At 38.3% G+C, this 22,797-nt stretch overlaps 1 protein-coding gene across 2 annotated transcripts in view; it reads left to right on the forward strand.

Annotated features, from left to right (window-relative positions):
- Nucleotides 1-22,797, forward strand: part of astn2 (astrotactin 2) — a 360,332-nt gene that overhangs the window by 216,990 nt on the left and 120,545 nt on the right. For both annotated transcript variants that reach the window (XM_083531246.1, XM_083531247.1), the window contains exon 11: nt 20,813-20,963. In XM_083531246.1, the coding sequence (XP_083387372.1) occupies nt 20,813-20,963 (151 nt within the window). The remainder of the gene's footprint in view (nt 1-20,812; nt 20,964-22,797) is intronic.

Raw genomic sequence — 22,797 nt, forward strand, 5'->3', positions numbered from 1 at the left:
AACTTCTAGAATGCATGATGAACCTCGGTCTGTTTGGAAAGAAAACCCACACTCACATTCATCAACTTCACGGCAACCCCGACCAATTATAAGTTTAGTAATCATGCTCCAGTTGGACGTAGCCATCCAGGCGAGGTGATTTATCTTTTGCTGAAGAGCGGAATAAAAGGGAATGTATGTAAAATGGGAGATTAATAATAGCAGATTAATGTCACTTCCTGCATCCAACTTTATTCAGCACAGCTGCTTTGTGCAAGTGCAGGACTTTGTTTGGATGCTAATTACCGAGAGGTAATTCAGATTAGCGCCGTGAGACTGCGGCTCTGATAAGACGCCATTTGGGTGCACGGAGGTTTTTTTTCTCTCTGTTTTTAGATTTATAATTCAGCCCTGATAAAGGACTGTCTGAGAGAGATAATGGATTGCAAAAGCTATTAGTCTCTGTCATCTTTCCATAAGCCCAAGGGTAAAGATGGCTGAACTTTGAACGTCTTTTTTTTTTCTTTTTTTTTTTTTTGGTACATTTTCACGTATACGGCATGCAGATTTATTGGAATAGAGTGTTTTTTTGTTGTTGTTGTTGTTGTTGTTGTGTTAATTAGTTGCCGAAATATGTCAAAAGGACAGATTTTGACATTTCAGTTAATCAGAAATGAAAAATCTGGTTCATTCTCTCTCTCCTGCCTACATATTGTATAGTTTATGCATATTTATATGCCTCCATCTTTTTTTAGTACAACCATCTGCGAAAATGAATAGTCTACGTTTTTAAGCACAACCTACCTGGATTTCCGTTTCTCCCTCATGTTTTCTCTCGCCAGGTTCCTGAGTCATTTGTCAGTGTTTTGTGTTGCCTGGCGAGCTCGGGCTGAGACCCAAAAAGCTTTTTGCGTTACTGTAGCAGGTGCCCACAGAATAAGGAAAAGGTCACAGGGGAGGAGGAAAGGAGTGGAATTAATGGTGTTGTGGAGGTTTGTGAGGGCATCAGGGAGCCGCTGCTTTATGTGCGGTGCCTCGAGTGTGAAATGGGAACGGAAAATGTCGGACATGACAGGTGTAGAGGTGGACATATGAGTAATGCCGTCTTTATTCATTTTATGGCAAAAAGAGCTGGGAGTCGACATATTTTCAGCATCGTGTGTGGTGTGTGGTGGTACTGATATTGATATGTTCGTGGCTGGTTTCAGGCCCAATTACGCACCTAAAACATCTTGCATATGCACGAAACCAGGTGCACAAGATTAACCATGCAGTTTACAAGCAGTTCCTCCAGCATGTGGCACAGCAACACTCACAACACAAATGCAATATCACGACCCTCAAACTTAACCATTTTAGATTTTTCTGTATAATATTTACGCTTTATTGCGATGCTTGTAGATACTGATATTTCCGTATGCGTATGTAGCCAATAAAGTTCATGTTCACAGCAGAGTTCAAGTTCACCCGCAGAAATCTATCAAAGGGAAACCTCACACTTAAAAAAAGTCAGAATCAAGTTGGCATTTGTAACATGATGCATCGTTTTAACGTATTTGCGTCGGTCAAAACCAATTTATTTCTATTTAATTATTATTGGATCCGCTTTACTTTTATAATTTACATGTAAGCAATAGTTTGTGAGCGATATTTGATGCGTAGATCAATTTCTCGTCGCTAAACCGTTTCTCTCAGCGCCGCTGCTGCTACGTTAAATATGACGCATCACAACACTACAGAGGCCGAGGCGTGTCCTGAGACTCACATAGAATACAGATTAACATGGCAGAGGAAGAGCTGTAACTTCCTGCACACACAACAGGAAAAGAATGCTACAAAGGCGTGTTTGTGAAAGGGACATGCTGCACTTAAGTAAATTGATGATTTGCTGTCTGTCTAAACCAAAGCAATAAAAGATGAACTATTCTGTATTACCAATTAAATAGTTTCATTTTTTTTTTATTTCATCATATCACAATAAATCGTATTGTGTTGTATTAAATCGAAATCGGATCACTCCGTATCGTAACAGGTGTAAATCGTATCACAAAGCAGGTACCGATGCTTTATACACTATACTGCCAAAAGTATTGGGTCACCTGGTCATTAGTATGTGATTTATGAGCATCGCATTTCACATTTAGTCCCAATCTGTGCGTTATAATTCCCTCCACTCTTCTGGGAAGATGTTCCACTAGATTCTGGAGTGTGCTTATGGATATTTGTGTTCATCAGCCACAAGGGTATAATGAAAGGCAGGTACTGATGTAGGTGAGGAGACCTGGGGTGCACTCAGCATTCACATTCATCTCTAAGGTGTTCAGTAGGGATGAGATGAGAGCTCTATAGCAGCAAGATCTTCCTTTAAAAAGCATGTAAAGCAGATCTTCAAGAAACTCACTTTGTGCTTTGCCATGCTGGAACAGGTTTGGGTTTCCAAGTTTAAGTGAAAGCCAAATTATATTATATAATTGTATGATTGAGCGCCTCCAGATCTGTGGTAACTGGAAAAGAACCACATAGAGCAGGAAAGGTCAGGTGACCCAATACTTTTGGCAATATAGTATATGTATTTCGAGGATATGCATCGAGGATATGCATCGAGATGCGAATCGCATCGCCCTCAGCATTACCCTTATGGATAATCACATCTCCAATATATATATATATAATGAATAATGTATTAACGCTAATTTATTAAACCGCACTAATTTAATTAACTAATTTTATTTTTTATACAAAATAAATCAATAAACATAAAAGGAGAAATTAAAACATTCAACACAACACACATTTATTCACGGCGTCCTTTTTCTTTAGTCAGATATAAGGCTATGAAGCGCAAATACGGCAATTTAAACTGTCCGTGTGGAAACATAGCAAAAATAACAGTCCCAATTTACTGCTACAACAACCTTCGCTGTCCTGGGAAGATATTCCACTAGATTTTGTGCTCATTCAGACTTAAAGGTGTTAGTAAAAGTCCAATTTATCCAAAAAAGTGTTTACTAGGGTTTGAGCTCTACAGCAGGCTACTTTATGTCTCTCCTATTTCACCTTATGTAAAGGACATGCTCATGCAGCTGTCTTTGTGCACAGGGACATTGTCATGCTGGACCAGGTTTGGTCCTAAACACAAACAAGCCAGATTTATGAACTTAGAATCAACCATCGCCCTTAGAGGTAATAATTCTAATCGGAGAAGTATTGTCTCCGATCGTATATCATTAACACGTCTACTCAAAGACGACGGCTTGATTGCCCACCGTGCATTAAACACACTCACGTGGAGGATCTCATATTTCTGCAATAGAGCCTTGTCCGAACAAAAGCAGCTACAAATAATAATAGAGGAGTAATTGCCTGGCTGGCAACCATACAAAGAAAAGAGCAAGGGATCGATTTCTATAATTCCATTTCGCCTTCCTGCCCCCTCCTCCCAAAATCCCCCTATCAAGTGGTATCTGATGGATTGCGCCGGATAAGAAATGCTATGCTATAATTTCATAAAGCTCTCTGCCGAACCCCGGACGATCCTCTGAGCGGATTTGCGTTCATCGTGTTCATTGTGTTGGCAGGAAGCACAGAAAGCTATTAAATGTAAACACAACAATGTATATATTTTATATTATGGGGCCAATTCCTGCACTGCGCAACGCCGCGGTACACTGAGAACCGGAGAATATCTTTCTTTCACGGAGCTCAAACTTGTGTTCTAAACGCAGCTCACGTCCGCTGGAGAAATGATGGACAGAATGCTGGGAAAAAAAGAAACAAGAGATTGTCACAGAGTAGATACCAATGTGTTGTGTTTTTTTCTCTACCCACTGAGAAGTGATTTTTCGACAGCGAAAGAAAGAGAAAGAAAGAAAGAAAGAAAGAAAGAAAGAAAGAAAGAAAGAAAGAAAGAAAGAAAGAAAGAAAGAAAGAAAGAAAGAAAGAAAGATTTTGCAATAACTATGGATTTAAAAAAAAAATGTCCTCGTGTTCAGACGAAAACAGAATCAAATGGAACAAACAAATCTGTTTTTGAAACAAAATAATAATAATAATAATAATAATAATAATAATATCAGTAATAATAATAATAAACTCTGAAGAATATAATGAATAACAAATATAATATCAATAATATAAATATAATAAAAAACAGAAATAATAACAAAAAACTGAATAATAAAAATAAATTCCCCAAAATTATTATAATAAAAAAAAAACCTGAAATAATCATAAGAATAAAAAAATACTGAAATATTTTATATATTTTTTTTATTGAACAACATCGTTGTTACCAAAAGACTGAAACTAAAATAAATGCTGCACAATTTTATATATATAATTTTATATATATATATGAAAAAATCAGTAAAGAAAAGAAATTGTGACCTTTAAACAAGAGCGCTGGAGAACCCGGAGGATCTGAAGGAAGCAGAATGAATAGTTGCTTGTTAAAGCTTTAATATTTCCACTGAGAGCCGGTGAAGGCAAGTGGTGTGTTTGTATTTACCTGGGCTTGTTAAAGCAGAGTGCACTTTCTGCAAACACAATTATTATTTCAAGTTTAAGTGGAAATGTGTTTGTGTCAGACCACCGAGAGACCCCGTGTCATCCTTTCACAATCAGTCTTAAAGAATAATCTGTGCTTCATACAGACACTTCAATCCAACTAATGCCTTCATGGTATTAAAGATCCGTGTGCATTGCGTTCATATGTTTTTCGATTCGCAATCATAAAAACAGAACGTGAACTGCGATGCCTTCGTTTCTTTTTAGATTTAATATCAAAACCAGAAGGAGGTCTTAAAAAAGAGAAAATGTATCAATCTTCTTGATTTGGTGTAGCGATCAAATTCTGATCATGGATTCAGGCTCTGATGGAGCCGTAGATCAGTTATTTTACACAAACCCAAATTTTGTCTTTTATAGTTTTTAAGTGACAAATTTTCCTTTTGTTTCTAAGCAACACATTCAGTATTGTAACGGTATGAAGATTTACTTTGACCAAACAAATCGATAAATATCCAGATGTTTCACATTATTTCAATTGAAAAATCCTCCTTTAGACAATTTTGAGCAGCTGATGAACGAGGAAAAAGAAAGAGAGAGAAGGTTGGATGGTGTGGAGATGGTGAAGCAGGAAGTGGATAGAATTAGTAAGAAGGAAGTAAAAGCAGTGATTAAGAGGATGAAGAGTGGAAAGTCGGTGGGATCAGATGACATAACAGTAGAAGATGGAGTGGTGAGATGGTTTGGACATGTGCAGAGGAGGGACATGGGGTATATCAGTAGGAGTATGCTGAGGATGGAGCCACCAGGAAGGAGGAAAAGAGGTTTGAAAGAGGCAGGTGTAAGGAGGACAGAGGGTTATGGAGACGGATGATCCGCTGAGGCGCCCCCTAATGGGAGAAGCTGAAAGAAGAAGAAGAAAAAGAAGCCTGAAGAACAGTTTTACACACTCTCAGCATCACTCAGCTGAAACACTGCCGTGCTGCTTGTAAAACCTGCAAAAGAGCCTCTTCTATAGTTGGAGATTTCTTTCTTTCTTAAGATGCGGTTCATCCCAGAGCGGTTCAGTAGGATTGTTAGGTGTTCCATCAAAGATATCTCTCCAGACGACCCTCTAATTAATGTTTAGAGAGCTTTGGACATATTCGTAGCTTCGGCTCATCGTCTTGTTGGACGGTGAAGTCGGTTCTAATGAGCCGCAGTCCAGACGGAACTGAATGGTGATGAAGTATGGACCGAGAGCCATGTTGGTTCAGGATTTCTTTCACTTTCAAGTCTCCAACCTTCCCTGCTCCAAAACAGTAATAATAATAATAAATACTGTACACACTCTAAACTTGCCCTTCACTCTTCTGAAAATGTGCCTCATCATCAGCGCATGTCGTACGTATCCTTCTATAAACACATAAATCTTATTAAGTGGTGAACGCCCCCCGTACTCGGTGCGAACGTCCCACCCAGAGACACAGTTGAAGGGATACATCATGATTAGTGTTGCTCATTTGCAAAACTTGCTTAGCTGGGCTTTTTTTTCCCCTCAGTACGTGCGCTAGGTCATTAGTCTTCTTCCAACAAGGACAATCAGTCAGTCGTGTCCTGATTTGTAGTTGATTTTTTTTTCCCTCGTCCGTGCGAGATTTCACCACGTCTCCCGCACGTCGTATATATACACGTGATGGCAAATATATAGAAAAAAAGAAAAAACACTAATAGGAAGTGGCGCATGTCTACATTTCTAAATTAATATTTCATAATGAACTGAATTCAGGTACAACACACACACACACACACACAAACAAACACACACACACACACACACACACACACACACACACATCCACGCACACAAACAGCAGCTGAGGAGAAATCTAGGGCATTACAAATGGCTCACAAATGAGCACATTTCTAAAAAAGTCAGCAAAAGGAAATAAAATGCTCCGTGTTTCAGTCGACCTGAAAAGAACATTTGCACAGGAAACAGCAAGACATCAGCAAAAAATCACAAAAACACCTGTCGACATTTCTTCCATTTAAATCGCACACAGGGGTCATTAATAATGTATTCATAATGCATTATAACCCCTATATTATAATACCTCATTCTCATTGACCAAGTAGACTTCATGAACAAAAGTCTGTGTACACCTGAGCTTGATTTGTGTCTCTTTTTGAACATCTCATTCACACAACGAGTCCAGATTTCAGGTTATAATCATTTCCACTCATCTGGGAAGATGTTCCACTAGATTTTGTGGATATTTCTTTTTTATTTTGTGGAGATTCATTCAGCCGCAAGGGTATTGATGTAGGTGACTGGGGTGCAGTCAGCGTTCACATTTACGCTCAATAGGGATGAGGGTCCGAGCTTTACGGCAGGAGATCTTCCACTCCAACCCATGTATCTTCATGGAGCTGGGTTTGTGCACAAGGGCATTGTCATGCTGGAACAGGTTTCGGTCTCCTAGTTTGAGTAAAGGGAATATTTTATGGTACAGCATCCAGAGACATCCGATTTAATTGTGTGACTTTAATTCACTGGGAAAACTTCTCACTGATGTGATGAAAAACAAGCAGGAACGTTGAATTTATTAAAACTCTTGTCTCTAAATGAGCACAAATACACACCAAATCAAGTGGAACATCTTCCCAGTAGAGTGGAGGATATTTTAAGGGTAAATAGAGGCTCAGTGTGGAACAGGATGATCAAAAAGTACGTACCCAATCGATGCTGGAACTGTTGGCTATCGGCAAAAATCCTTACGAAAGGTTTTTCTGGCTTTCAATCCTCTGTGATTACGAGAGCGGCCTCTAGTGGCGAATCACTTTTACACGCGGAACTGCACGCTGCACAGAGAGCGTTATTATATTTTTTATTTATAATTTTCATCATTTACTTATATATTTTCTTAGTTTTTTTTTCCTTTAGCACATTTTAATGATTCAGAACTGTATTATTTTGTATTTTTGTAATAAAAATCTGATCTAACCCAGCTATCGGTCGCTCACTAATAACTATCTTATGGTTGGGTGTCCACAAACTTTCACCTCTACAGCATATGTTTGCGTAATGAATGCAGAGTTAATGGGAGGTTCATAGGAAGAACTTTTAATTCTGTTTCGAACTTTTCATGCAACGAATCGAAGATGCAAAGATTCTTCGCTGCGGCGTCTCTGGAGTTATTAAACCGTGACGAGCGCCGACTTCAAACTTTACTTCTGAATAAATGAGAATTGATCGTGTTGTGTTTTTTTTTTTTTTTTTTTTTTTACAAACGCAGCTTTATTTCGTTTTGAAAACGGTGCTGAGTTTCAGAAGTGAGATTGTGGAGATGTGAGCGTCGTCTGTGCAGCTGTCTAGTCCTGACTAAAGCCCTGAAAAATTCGTTCCTTTTCCCCAGACGTCACAATCCTTTGCAAATATCGATGCTCTGGCCGCGATATCCTGCGGGTTGTTTCGGCTCCGGTGGTGGCTTTGATGGAGCCCCCTTCAAATATGGATTTGTTGTGTCCCAATTTCACAGAGAAGAAAAAAAAAAAAAGCTGCAAGATTGATGGAGACTCGTATCCTTGTGGGAAGCTCTCTTCTTGTCGAGGAAGCTGTTAGCCGCTAGCCAGCAGCCTGTGCCGCGTTTCTTCCCCAGAGCTGTGTGTGAAAGCATCGGAAAAAAGGTCACTTGTAGAGTAATTAAGCACAAAGCGCACGGCTACCCAGTGCTGTATTTCTCCTCAGAGGGAATGGATTTCAGCAAACACACACATTACACTTTATATTTACATCCACAGGCTTCAGATCAAACCACATTTATTTACCACCATAACATAGAAAAGTTTCACTGATGGGTTTATTTACATGATGATGATGATGATGATGATGAAGATGAGGATGATGGTGGTAATAATGGTGATGATGATGTTGACGACGATGCCCATCTTTGTACAGTGCATATAATAAACAGCACAATAATTATTACGTTATAAATAATGATTTATCAGTAATTTCTTATGAACAAATGATAAATAAATTATTTTATTAATTTATTCAGGTTTAATATATTAATTATTCTCATTATATACCACATCAATGATATTAAAACAGTCTGTGTTCTTTATATCTACATATTGTATTTATTTATTTAATAAAATATTTATGATGCAATAGATTTAGATTTTATATTTACAATAATCGAACTCCTAAAATACTTTTTCTTCCGCTACATAAAAAAAAAAAATTCACTAGCTTCCTGTGTTTGTATTTATGCTTAGTACAGATAAATAAATAAATAAATAAATAAATAAATAAATAAATAAATAAATAAATAAATAAATAAATGAATCAATAACAGTGGCGTGTGCTATTTTTAAAGGCGTATCTTTCTCCTGCCTATATGTTGCGGCGTGTCTCCTGGCCTCCACTGGGCGGGCTGTTGTAGAGCGAGGGTCAGGTAATGGTGCTCCTGTTGATCAACACACTCCATGAGCTTTGTGTGGGAGGCGGCGATGCTGCACAGGGTCTCAGCGTAGGAGGATGAGAACAAACACGATTCAAGAAGTTCACTTACACAAGCGAGCGCTGACATTCGATCTGACGAGTCTCCATGAAAGGAGGATGATAGATAAACGTGGAGCTTAGGGAGGATCTGGCAACGGGCCGCATGAGCGGAGTCTACTTTACAGCAGTGTGAAAAACGCTAACGATGGTGACGATGATAATGATAACAGTGATGATGTTAAATATAATGTAATGAATATATAAATATATATATAATAATCTATGTAATATTTTTTTTTTTTTAATGATGTTTATATGTTTGTTTGTTTATTTATTTGTTGCTGCTGTTTTATTTTTTTATTTAGCCTAGTTTCTGACATCTGATGCTCGACTGCAAAGAATTCAAACGTTTTAATCTCCTGAAAGCTTTTATCACTTCCCACTCACATCGAAACGTTTTTTTTTTTTTTTCCTTTTTCCTTTATAATCATGCCACTCAGTGAAAAGTGGGAACAAAGTGGTGCAATATATGCTTTAGTAAAGTCAAGCGTCGAAAGTGTATTTTTTTCCGTTACATATTACAAATAAATAAGTTTAAGTTGGAGGCCCACAGACGTACAGGATGTCTATGGATGTCGTAGCATTAAATTTTCCCTTGAACTTGAACTAGAAGACCCAAACCTGTAAGACAGTTAGGGCACACTTAACCAGAATAGCTACCACAACATTTTGCAGTAACAAAATCCCATCTGGTGGGACCATCATTTGTTTTCCAACAGGACAATGACCCCAAACACACCTCTAGGTTATGTACGAGCTATTTGTTCAAGAAAAAAAGAGGGATGGAGTGATGCATCAGATGATCTGGCCTCCAGCTGAATCCAGGTTAAATGGTTTGGGGAATGTCTTAGACCAGAAGTGAAGGAAAAGCAGCCAACAAGCACTTAACAGCTTTGGGAATTCAAAGCTAAAGGTGGCTACTTAGAAGAATTAAAAATATCAAACATATTGTGGGTTATTTAACACGTTTTTTGGTTTACTACATAATTCAATACGTGTTTTTTTCATAGTTCGGATGTCTTCAGGAGGAGTAGAAGAAAGTGTGTCCAAACCTTTGACTGGTACTGAGTGTGTTTATATAACTACACAGTATATACTTTTCCAATTGCCCAATTCTTTTACAACAGTGTGTTGTGTTAATATTCACCTTAAAACTCAGAACGAGGAAGAACTGTGATCTTGGTGATTTTGACCATGGCTGCTTTTAGAAACAGCTGATCTCCGAGAATTTCCACACAATTCAGTCTCTGGAGTTTGAACAGAACGCTGAGATAAACAAACAAAACCCCACATCTGTCCTGATGCAGAAGGTCAGAGGAAAATAGTCTGACTTCTTTGAAACGACAAAAAAAAGCTACCTCAGATACCTACTTTTTCTCCTACATGGCAATCAGAGAAGCCTGACACAGAATGCTGAAAACCTTCAGGTTCTGTCTACATGGATGTGTTTAAACATGTCGATTTTTCTTGAAGTTTTTAACCTCCACACTTCGGCTACATCTTCAATCATTTCCCAAAAGTCGCTCATCCACGACGAAACGTCTGAAAACGCTCACGTTTTGTACCGCGCATGAGCAAAACGTGAGACGCTTCGACCCGCATCATTTCCGCCCTGCCGTTCGCTCTATCGAGGACAGCCGAAGTCTTCCTCTTCTTCTTCTTCCCGCTGCTCTTATCAGGGGTTGCCACTCTTTTCTTCACTTCTCTAACACACTCTTCATTACTTTGAACTGTTGACCAGAGGTACCAAAACTCCTCCACGTTCTCCAGCTCTTCTCCCTGCAACCGCACTCCACTGCCCTCCCTCTCATTCACACACATGTACTCTGTCTTACTCCTACTGACTTTCATCGAGGACAAGCAAAGTCACGTGACTAAAACATGCGTCATCGTTTTTAAAAGCCTTCGTTTTCACAGTCTGTTTTTACAGTGTTTTTCACAGTCCTGGTCATGTTTAATATAAGTAAAACAAGGTTGCGGATGATGTATGATAGCGGATGTACGTTCACTGGGGAAATCTCTAGCCTGTTTTTATGTCCGTTAAAAATATCTCAATTCAACATCAATTTAAAAGAAGCAGAATGTGAATAAATGGCGGGCTGAAGATTCCTATGTTTTGAGAATGATTGTTCTGGACGAGCAATTTTTGAAAAAAAAAAGTGTAGGCGGAGAACGACTTTGGTCTATTCGGATTGATGTGGACGCAGCCCGAGGCTGATGGGATACAACAGTAGAAGATGACATCAGGAGCTTCCTCAGACAGCCAGAAACAGGATTCCGATGCTAAAACAGGCTTTTTTAATCTTCAGCTCTTTCTGCGTGAACGCTAACCGAAGCTCTGTCTGTAGCTGCATGCGGTCCGAAACAAAGAGACGGATCAGAACCTCTGACAGTGAAGATAAATGGGAACAGGTTGTGTAGTTAAGAGTTAGGAACGCATACGGGAACTCGGACAGGGATTTTATTTTATTATCCATCTCGTTACTGAGATTTGCGATCGTCCGCATTCTCATTAACTCACTGTTTCACCGATTCGACCTTTCGCCTGTTTAATCGTTCGTGTCTCTCGGATATCTGTTGCGACTCGTTTTCAACTTGAAAACTGTTGCCTAGGAGACTGTCGATAAACACTCGGCTCTTGCCAATCGTGTAATTAATGAATTCACAAGAAACAAGGAATCTTCTGGACAAAGGAACACAGAAACTCATTATCTCATTAATCATTATCTCATATCACATAATAATAATAATAATAATAATAATAATAATAATAATAATAATAATAATAAAAAGAAGAAGACAAAGGATCATTATTGTCATCAGAAGAACAACATGCGAAGAAGGAAGAGGAGGAGGAGGAGGAGAATCATCATAGTCATCGGATGAAGAACAACAACATAAGAAGACGAAGGAGGAAGAAGAACAAGAGAGGGATTGTTATCAGAAGAAGAGTAGCTACAAAAACATAAGAGGCCAAAGCAGGAGGAGAAGAAGAATCAACATCAGAAGAAGAAAAAGAACAACATAAGAAGGAGGTGGACGAGAAGGAGAAGAACAAGAAGAACAAGAGAGAGATTGTTATCAGAAGAAGAGTAACAAAAACATAAGGGGACGAAGGATGAAGAGGAGAAGAAGAATCATCCGAAGAAGAAAAAGTACAGCAACAACATAAAAAGAAGGAGTGAATAAAGGAGAAGTAGAAAAATATTAAATTTCATTCTGTTAATATTATTTATCATCTATAATCTTTTTCCACCGTTTCTGTGGACGGTGTTGAGATTTTGGCCTCAGACTGAAACTGCACTATTTCTATAAATACGTTTATTGTGGTTTTATTGTAATAAGCGAGACGGAGTTCGTGGTTGGACATACATCAGAGAGATGAGAGTTCGAGGATTTGGCTTCTCTCACGTCGCATTTGATCTGTTTGCTCAGCCGAATCAGACGCTAACAAACAAACCGAGTCGGTGTAAGGCTGCAGCTTTCTTTAATCCAAGTCCAAACTTTCAGATTTTCTCAAATGAGAAATAGACTATAAGGAAATAAAGTATTGGGACACCGGACTTTTCCAGCATATGAGGTTCTTCCTTAAATTTTTACCACAAACTTAAAGACACACAATTGTGTAGGACGTCTTTGGATGTGGTAGTATTAGTATATTTTCCCATCACTTGAACTCAGAGACCCAAACCTATAGAAGAAGAAAGAAATAAAAGTAAGAAGAGCCTTTTTTTGTCAAATGTACATCAGAGCTCAGTGAAATTCAGAGGGTTAAGGGCCTTGTTTAAGGGCCCAAGAGTGGCAGCTTGGCGATATCAGGGCTTGAACCCACAACCTTCTAATCAAGAAAGCCAAAGCCTTAACCACCGACTCACCACTTCCTCATATAACAATAATAATAATAATAATAATAATAATAATAATAATAATAATAATAATAATAAAAGTAATAATAACAACTATTATTATCAACATTATTATTATTTTTATTATTATTATTGTTATATGAGGAAGTGGTGAGTCGGTGGTAAGAAAGGATTTCTTTCCTGGAGGCCGATTCGTCTGGCCTACAGGGATCTGATCTGGCTGACCACGTGGTGTCATTTGCATACTTGATGAAGATGTTGGAGTAATGCAGAAAAGAGGAGCACAGTCATTGGTGAAAAGGGAGTAAGGTAGTGGGCTCAGAACACAGCCTTGTGGGATGCCGGTGTTCAGAATGAGGGTTAAGGATACCTGTTTGCCAAACAGACTGAGGACTATTGGTGAGAAAGTCCAGAATCCATCTGCATGTAGAGATGAAGATATATATAAGAAGAAGGAGGAGGAGGAGCAGAACATCAACACCAACATAAGAAGGAGATGAAAAAAGAAAAAGAACCATCGATGTCATCTGAAGAAGAACAACAACAACAGAAGAAGGAAGAGGAGGAGGAGGAGGAGGAGAAGAATCGTCATCATCAGAAGAGGAACATCAGCAGCATAAGAAGACAAATAACAAGGAGAAGAAGATTAAGAATAAGACGAATCATCATCATCAGAATAATAACAACAGCAATGTAAGAACAACAAGAAATAGGAGCAGGAGAAGAATCATCATTGTCAGTATAAAAACATAAAAAAGAAGGAGAAGAAGAAGAAAAAAAAAAGGAGACGAAGGAAAAGAAGCGTTTTCTTTTTCTTTTTTTTTTTTTTTTTTTTTAACACAATCCATTACTGCCTCCCAAAAAATGACTCATAGACTGTCAGAGCAAAAGAAAGAAAATAACATGCATAAACCCAGAATAAAAAAAAATTGACGTAAAGAAATGATAAGATAAGAAGAAAAAGAAAAAACAGAGTGATCTGACCTGAACAGAATTGGTGTTTGTGAGGAAACGCTTTCGCACTGCAGGGCACTTCAGTACACTCCAGAAAGAAAAAGGTCACCACGCTGCATCAGCTTTTTAGTGTGTCATGTTTAACGTAGGAACTTTCATCCAACACACTGAATCCAAGAAAAAAAAGCGAATTAAAAAGGGAAATTGATGTTTTTTCCCCACTCTGAGCTGTGGGAGGTACGGCTCAGCCGGAAGCCGCCTCTTATTAACCCGTGAAGGCGTCTCGCTGCGCCGCTCCATCGTTAACTTCAAGCTCTGGCTTTCCTGCAGATCGTAGATAAGTGGAGACGATGTGGAAAGGTCAGGAGGGATGGGGAGGCATAGTGGGAATTGCCACCACCTCCAGAGATGCTAAACGGAGCATGAATGACTCGTGGAGTTCATGAATCTTAGTCTTGACTTGATGGATATATTTATACATTATATGCAGAAACGTTTGTGGACACCTGAGTAAGATTCGTATGTGCTTTTCGAACATCTCGTTCTGTCTCAGTCCCCGTTTGCTGTGACCTCCACTCTGCTGGGAAGATGTTCTACTAGAACATTGTGGAGATTTGTGCTTACCGTAACGCCGGGTACTGACGAGGGGGAAGGAGTAATAAAATATTCCACTTACGTAAAATTACTGTTACTTCAATGAAATTTTACGTTAGAAATAAAAGTATAAAATAAAATAAAAGTAAAAAGATATTAATTTTTTTTTTCATAAAATAAATTTTATAAAATAAGTAATTCTACATAATTATTAAAAATAAATAAAATAAATAATTGTAAAATGTAATTACATTAAAAAAAAAACTACAGTCTGTGACTTGAGTCTAATATCAGTTATGCACTTTTTACTTTTTATTTTTTTTTTTTTTGTCATTTATGATAATTTGAGACGGTGAGCGACTTTCCTTTCCGAAAGCATTTTCGCTTTCAGCCCTTTCAGAAATTTTTTTATGGCATTATTATTTTTATTTATTTATTTGTTTGTTTGTTTGTTTGTTTGTTTTTACTCAGTAAATTATTATTTTTTAAATGTAGTTAAGTACAATTCTTTAAACAAAACATAAATAAAAGTAATATTTCAGATTTTAAATATACAAAAAAAAAAAAAAAAAAAATCACAGTATCATAGTGAATAAATGTGAATCGTTCATTTCCACCTCTGGTTACTGATGTAGGTGAGAAGGTGAGGAGGCCTGGGATCCTGCCAACGTGAAAAATTCATCCCAAAGGTGTTCAATTGGGGTTATAGCTTGAAACAAAAAAACTTCCACCCCAACCCATGGAAAGCAGATCTTCATGGAGCTGGATTTGTGATGATGGAACAGGTTTGAAGGATCTAAGATGTCCAAAGACAATTGTGTGCCTCCACATGTGCACAAGTTTTTTGGGAAAAAAAACAAAACACATATAGCTGGAAAAGGCAGATGTCCAAATACTGTTGCCCATATAATGTATTGTGTGTGAGACACTTTGTACATTGTGCACGAAGTGATGTAAGGGAACACTTTCTGCGTGAAATTTCTTCATGAATCATAGTGAGATGTTTTCTACAGAATCATAATGTCATATTAAACCGTTCCCTTTGTGCTGATTCCGAACAGCCTGAAACAACCTGTGCTTCGAAATCAATTTAGACTTCTTTCATCAGCTAATAAATATTGGAGTCGTAGCCTTTTGGAAAAGTTTCATCTTATTTCTCGTTACTGCTCCGCGAAATCCCGACAAACGGAAAGGAAATTCATCCAAAAAAAATAAAAAGCCAACACGCTTTGGTGCTTCTTCTGCGTGTAATGAACAGAGAGGAGGTCAGGCGTAAGCCGCTCGCGTTCGCTTTGAAGTCTCGCCGTACGAGCCGAGCGCTAAATTCGATATCTACACGCGTTTGTCTCAAAGCTGGAGGTCTGGAAGCCTGAGAAAATTCGCCTGTCCTGCTTCAGAGGACAATCAATCTTATTACGGAGTTAAAAAGCCTTTCTTTTCCACCCTATTTCACCTTGAAGTGGTTTTTTTTTTTTTCGTTTTTATTAAGAAGAATGGAACAGATTCCGCACAGGTTATAAGTTCCCGGAGTGAAAAATCTCAAGTTTGACTTTTTGTCTCTCGCACAAATTAGCTTGTAACCTTGTACCAATTAAGATATCAGAATCTCTGAGGAAGGAAAAAAAACGCCTCGAATTCATTATTCGTCTCGGTGTTACGCCTAATTATTTAAACACTATTTTGTTTTTTTCATTTCCTGTTTAGAAGAACTCGCGTGAATGCTAACACGATGCTAAACCCCGGGTTTTATTAGCTGTTGGGTTTATTTCGGTATTTCAGAAACGGATCACGGTGTCGGGTTTTTTAACAAGTTCGCACAGCTTAATGTGTAAAAAAAAAAAAAAAAAGACACAATACCTCGTGCAAGTAAAATTAGTCAGAGGAGGACTGGACGGCTTCAGGCGCAGAGGTGGAAATTAATGAATCACGTTTCTGTAATTGAGTGGGGATTTTTTGTGTACTTCTACTTTTCAAAGTCGTTGTTAAAATCTGTCCTTTTCTTTAAGTATGTTTTGTTTGAAGTATTATATTTAACCACATTTTAAATCATATCCGTTACTGATTAAAAAAAAAAAAGAAAATAATAATTGAAGGCGGGAAAAAATCGCATCACAGAAACTTCGCCACTGATCAAATGAAGGGCTGAAAGCAAAATGACATCAAATCAAAGGTTATTCAATGTAACTCTGAATCTGCTTTTGCGTTTTTTGTCATAAGTGAAATTATAACAGGAGATTGGTTGTTGTTTTGCTGCGAAAGTTAAAAACTTACATAAGACTCAAGACATGGACTTTAGTTTTTTTTTTGTTGTTGTTATTAAACTTAACTTTGTAAAAGTGTAAATTTAAAAATAATACATTAAGATTTATATCTCCTTGTTCCATTTGTACGTCCTTCCGCTTTCACTTCAAGCAGCTCTCCAATGTACTAATCATCTACACCTGGAGCTCATCAGCCTCCAGGCTTTATAACCACCGTTCCTCACCAAGCACATCGTCCGTTCTACAGTTTAGGCTGACGAACATGACTACCCAAGCTACCTTCACTCCGTGTATTAGTTTGGTTTCTAAGTATCGGGACTCTGTTTAGCTCTTTGAGCTTCTGTCATATCTTTGTGTTTACCAGGATTATCTACACCAATTCATTGTCTCTGGTTTGCCGTTTTCTGCTTTTGCCCTGTGGTTATTCATTAAAACTCGTTGACTGAACTTCGGTTTCCGGCACGTTCTTCCGCCTGACAAATTCTTAATTCAAGGACTTTTTTACGTTTACTTGAGTGGATTTTTCGACTGGTAACTTTACTTGTACTTCAGTAAAATTTCATTGAAGTAACAGTACTGTGATTTTTTTGGGCTACAGAATATCCACTCTTTACAAACGTTTTCAGGCTCACGTGACACACTTTTTGGTCTTTTCATATCCTGTTAAGAAGAATTTGCGAATCACCAAATTAGAAGTTAAGAAGAATTTTTACTTAAATGTTAAATGAACCACCAAATCTTAATTTTTTATTTTACCGAAACATTTTTCTACAGTCCAACTGGCTGGAATTGGCTCTAATTAAACTGTAAGCAGATTTATGACCAGCCAAAAAAAAAAAAGCCATGGTTACCTCAGACAATAAGGAACGATTGCTAAAATGTTTAAAACGGATCATAATTTCCACCGCCCACCGTTCATCAGCGTTTAAATGTCTGCTGAGCGCATTTCTGACTGCGCTGCAACGTCCTTATGATCTGTTAACGACTGTATTTATTGACAGCGGTTCTCTCAAGTCTATAAAGCCGGTGCATGATATGGATTTCAGACTAGCGATTTACTGAAGGAACAGGGCTGAGCAGCTAATCACTGGACTGATTAGCGCTAATGACGGGTAGTTAAGGGACGCACGAGACATCCTGTGTTTTTTCATCCAAAAAAGAATTCACTGCAGAAGCAAATTATGCTGCACAATCTGTGCCTTTAATGAATTTATCTCTCTGTACGTTATTGAGGAAAAAATCTGATCTCAGTGATTTACAATGATTAAGTTGTTGGTATCTGATGGTTTTTTCAGGTATTTCAGAAGCAGATCTTATGGGTTTCTCTACACAGAACAGCCCTTTATGTAGCATAACATATATTAAAGATTAATGACCAGATTGAATTAAACTGACTGATAGGAAACAATAAGAAGATCCTGGAGAGGTGGAGGTACGTGCTGGAGAGAAGGGGAATGAAGGTCAGTAGGAGTAAGACAGAGTACATGTGTGTGAATGAGAGGGAGGGCAGTGGAGGGGTGCGGTTGCAGGGAGAAGAGGTGGAGAAGGTGGAGGAGTTCAGGTACCTGGGGTCAACAGTGCAAATTAATGGAGAGTGTGTTAGAGAAGTGAAGAAAAGAGTGCAGGTAGGGTGGAGTGGGTGGAGAAGAGTGATAGCAGGATCTAACAATAAAAAAAAGTTGCTAACCATTTGTGTATGTTTTTGATGTTGGAACAAAGGTCTTAAATAGAATTCATAATGGTCTTAAGAAGTCTTCAGTTTGACTTTGTGAAACCTGCAGAATCCCTGTAATCGATGAGTCAGCGCTTCCCCTGTGTAGAAAAACAAAAATTTGTTTTCTTCTAGATCAACCGCAAAGCTGGTATTCCTTCGTTCTCTTGATTCATTCACCATCAGCACTATAGCATGCTGTAGCTCCGCCTGACTTTTTTTGGGAGCTACAAGGAAAGCTGAGGAAAGCTGCTCAAACCACAGGAGAACCTTCAGCATATGTAACCCAATCTCAGAACCATGGTTTCTTTGATTTTTCTATGATACCTCCAAGTACAACTACTTTAGGCATCTGAAAACATGTCAATGTCCAAAAAAAACCTTCAGGAACACGTGTATTTAAAAAGTGGGCGGATTGGTGTTTTCATTGAGTTGATATGGAATGAAATTCATTGCCCTTGTAGATGTGCTGGATTGTTTTTCTATACCTGCAAAATTCAAAACAATTCAGTCTTTTTAATATTTCAAAATTCAAAGTGCATCACTGTGATCTGTCCATCGAGCTCCTTTAATCCACATGGTCACATTTTCTTCCAGACAAACCCCACCCATCCCCCCCACCCCCAGGCCTAAAAAAAATCATTTTCATGCACATGGTTTTGACGTTGTTTCGCTGTACATCTGTCAGTGTGGAACTTGATTAAGCCGTCAAAAGAAACAGAAGCAGAGAATCAAAGCTAAGCGATTAAAATGCTCTGGAGTGTCCGAGATGATGAAACTCTGAGAAAAAAAAAGGGGGGGGGCTTTTATTTGGCAGGAAACCGAAGCTTTAATTCAATTCAATAAGCCAGGAAGTATGAAGAAAAATCACATTTCACCTGTTCCTTGTCTCGTAGCGAGCTTTCTGTGGAATAAAAGAATCGTTCGCTAAATGAATTTTCCGAAAGCAGAATGTGTGTTTGTTCACGTGCTGAATCTCATTACCGCTACCAAGACGGACCAGGAAGTGTGGAGCTTTAGTCGGATTAGCATATCCTTATTACCGTGGCGTATTCATGTGTCATTGCACGTGTAATGAGTCGCTTGTTATTGAGCCTCGAGGCCACCTGTAGACCGGGATGTCTGCGTTGTCCGCATTGTTGGTCAGTGCTGACGCGGCGCAGATTCTCCTGCTGTGGGAAATCGTGTTGCATTAGATTAGCGTCTGGCTGGACAGCGCCGATGAAGTGGGACCGCTCGTAATCACCCAGGAGGCAGGTGCACATCAGAACTCGCACCTGCTCAGAGCGAGTGTGCCAGGGACTTTCTGCTTGGAATATGCACACACACACACACACACACACACACACACACACACACCACAAGTGACAGGTATGAATTACGCCATACACTTCTCCTTTATGGCTAATCTTCTAATGTTCTATTGAGGGTTTTATGGCAGAATTACATACACCAGGCCTTAGATCGGACATCCCAGCCAGGTCTTAGATCGGACATCCCGGTCTACAGGTGGCCGCAAGGCTCAATAACAAGCGACTCATTACATGTACAATGACACATGAATAGTACATTCTTAAAGAGGGTGGAGTAACAACACCAGTATGTCCGGCTGAAATGCACAATAATGGAAAAACCATCATATAATTGGTGCATCTTTTCGAACATCCCATTCCATCCCCATTACCTGTTAGAATACCCTCAGTTCTTTTCTTCTGGGAAAATGTTACACTAGATTTATAAGTGCTTGTGGAGATTTGTGCTCATTCAGTCCCCATGGTGTTAGTAAAGTCAGGTACTAATGAAGGTGAGAAGATGAGAAGGTCAGGAGGCCTGGGGTCCAGTCAGTGTTTGCATTCATCCCAAAGGCATTCAGTAGGAATGATATCAGAGCTCTATAGCAGGCCGCTTAAGATCTTCATGAAGCTGGCTTTGTGCACAGGGGCATTGCCATGCTGGAACAGGTTTGGGATTCCAAGTTGAACAAACATAAAATTGTGTGCCTCCTGTTTTGTGGTAACAGTTTGGAGAAGGAGCACATATGTAGGGAATCAACATCACAGGGATAAATGAAGAAAGATCTCACTGCACTGTAATGTACATGTGACAAGTGTAAAGTTTCTTTCTTTCTTTCTTTCTTTCTTTCTTTCTTTCTTTCTTTCTTTCTTTCTTTCTTTCTTTCTTTCTTTCTTTCCTTCTTTCTTTCTCGAAGCAGCTTTACAGAGATCATGTTCCTCCCTCCTTTTAATTCTCTGTGTGGTGTTTGTATTTGCAGTAAATGTCATCATGTCCACCTCGCGTCCTCCTGTTATTGCAGTTGACCTCACGATCTCATCTCGCTTTGTTGTCCCCGGAACGCTCTTAACTCTCGCTCGTCTGTGTTTTCCGTCTCCAGGGAGGAGGCCATGATGTCCACACACTTTGAGACAGTAGATGATTTGCTGGCATCATTCGGCCCGGTGAGAGACTGCTCCAGGGACAACGGTGGCTGCAGGAAGAACTTTAAGTGTGTTTCCGACAGACGGCTCGATTCCACAGGCTGCATGGTGAGAACTCGGCTTAAGCCTCCTACTATTCAGAAGAGAGAATAATGAGCAGCTACCATGTTTTTATATCAAATTATTATAAGACCAACTAATAATGATAATAAATATGATAATAATAATAATTTATTACTCACTTTGAATTTAATTCAGTTTGATCTGTAGCGCTTTCAACAAAAGCATATCAAAGCAAAGCAGCTTTAATGTTAATATAAGCATGTTATGAATATTATAAATGGTAATTATATAAATTATAAAATATACGTTCCATCTGGAATTTTATTTGGGCTTTTTTGAAATTTCTTTGATTATGTTTAAATCTTAAAAAAAGAAATAACAAGGTGTTTATTTATTAATGTATTAATTAATTAAAATATTTATTTTATTTGTATTTGTTTGATTAATAAATATATTAATTTAATAAATACTTATTTTATTTATTGTTTGTTTGTTTTTTCCAACCCCCAACATTTTTAACAATTTATTAGTAAAATGCTAAATACAATTTTATTAATCTATTACCTACTGATTTATTTTCCATGAGTTAAACTTTCAAAAATCTAAATGTGGAAAATCTAAATGAAATGTAAATTAATGGGATATTTGTAAATAAGTGCAGAACGCCACATCAGATCATCACCTCTGTTTTAATCCCCTCTGTTGTTTGTCCTTTTTCTTTCCCTTTTTCCATAATCCTCTCAGAGGTCTGAATGAGGTTTTGCTCACGCCGCATTTGTGCAGCCAAAATAATTCACTTTGTGCTTTTTCGGGACTTCTTGAGGACTTTGGAGTGACACTTTTAATCGGTTTAAGGACACACTAATGCCTGCGCTGTCTCAGTGTCGGGACACGGTACTGCAGGTTAAACCTTTTAGCTGAGTTACATATGAGATGAATTGGGAATTGGGAGAGTTTAGCGGAAAATCATACACGTAAGTGATGTCACGGCCCGGCGGTCAGTTCAGGGGAGAGCTTTTAAAAAACTACACGGGGAAAAAGAGAGTAAATTTAACGTATTGGAAAAAAAAAAAAGAGTAAACAAGAACACGTTTAGAGTGGAATTTAATTAGTCTGATAGTCAGGATCCGCTTCGGACATTTAATAGCAAAATATAATGGATTGGATTTGGAAAATTCAATCTTGTATCAAATGGAATTTGGGTTTGGCGAAACTCTTTATGTATGAAAAGATTTGATTGGAATTATTTAATAGAATTCATTATAAGGTAATGTGGTGGTTAATAGGGATGGACATTGATCAAAAAAGGAAAAAGAAGTTATATCTCCTACTCAGTTTTTCACTATTATTTACCCTTCAAATGGAAACTGTGTTATAGTGGAGTGTGTAAGTGCATTGTTTCTGCGTAGGACCTACAGGAAGTGTATTTGTAATTTTATTCAGGAAAGAACAAGATTATGAAGCACACACTTGTACTGGATGTTATTGGATGTGGGAGCATGAAACTTTCCCTTCACTTAAACCCAAACCTGTTCCAGCATAACAATGCCCATGTGCACAAAGCTCAACTCCATGAACATCTGCTTTTCAAATTTTGGAGTAGAAGATCTCCTGCTGTAGAGCTCCAACCCTCCTCACCTTCTCACCTACATCAGTACTTGACTTTACTAACACCCTTGAAGCTTAATGAGCACAAATTTCCACAGAATCCAGTGGAACATGAGTGCAGATTATTATTAGAGTAAATTGAGACTTAATGAGAATGGAATGAGACGCACATACTAATCTTATGCTCAATGTTTAATTGAACATACAATTAATTCCTAATACAAATATTTATAGATTTAAAGGAACATTGTTGGAGTTTTCTCCCTGATTA

Source organism: Silurus aristotelis (assembly GCF_946808225.1).
Source record: "Silurus aristotelis genome assembly, chromosome: 26".
Classification (NCBI taxonomy): domain Eukaryota; kingdom Metazoa; phylum Chordata; class Actinopteri; order Siluriformes; family Siluridae; genus Silurus; species Silurus aristotelis.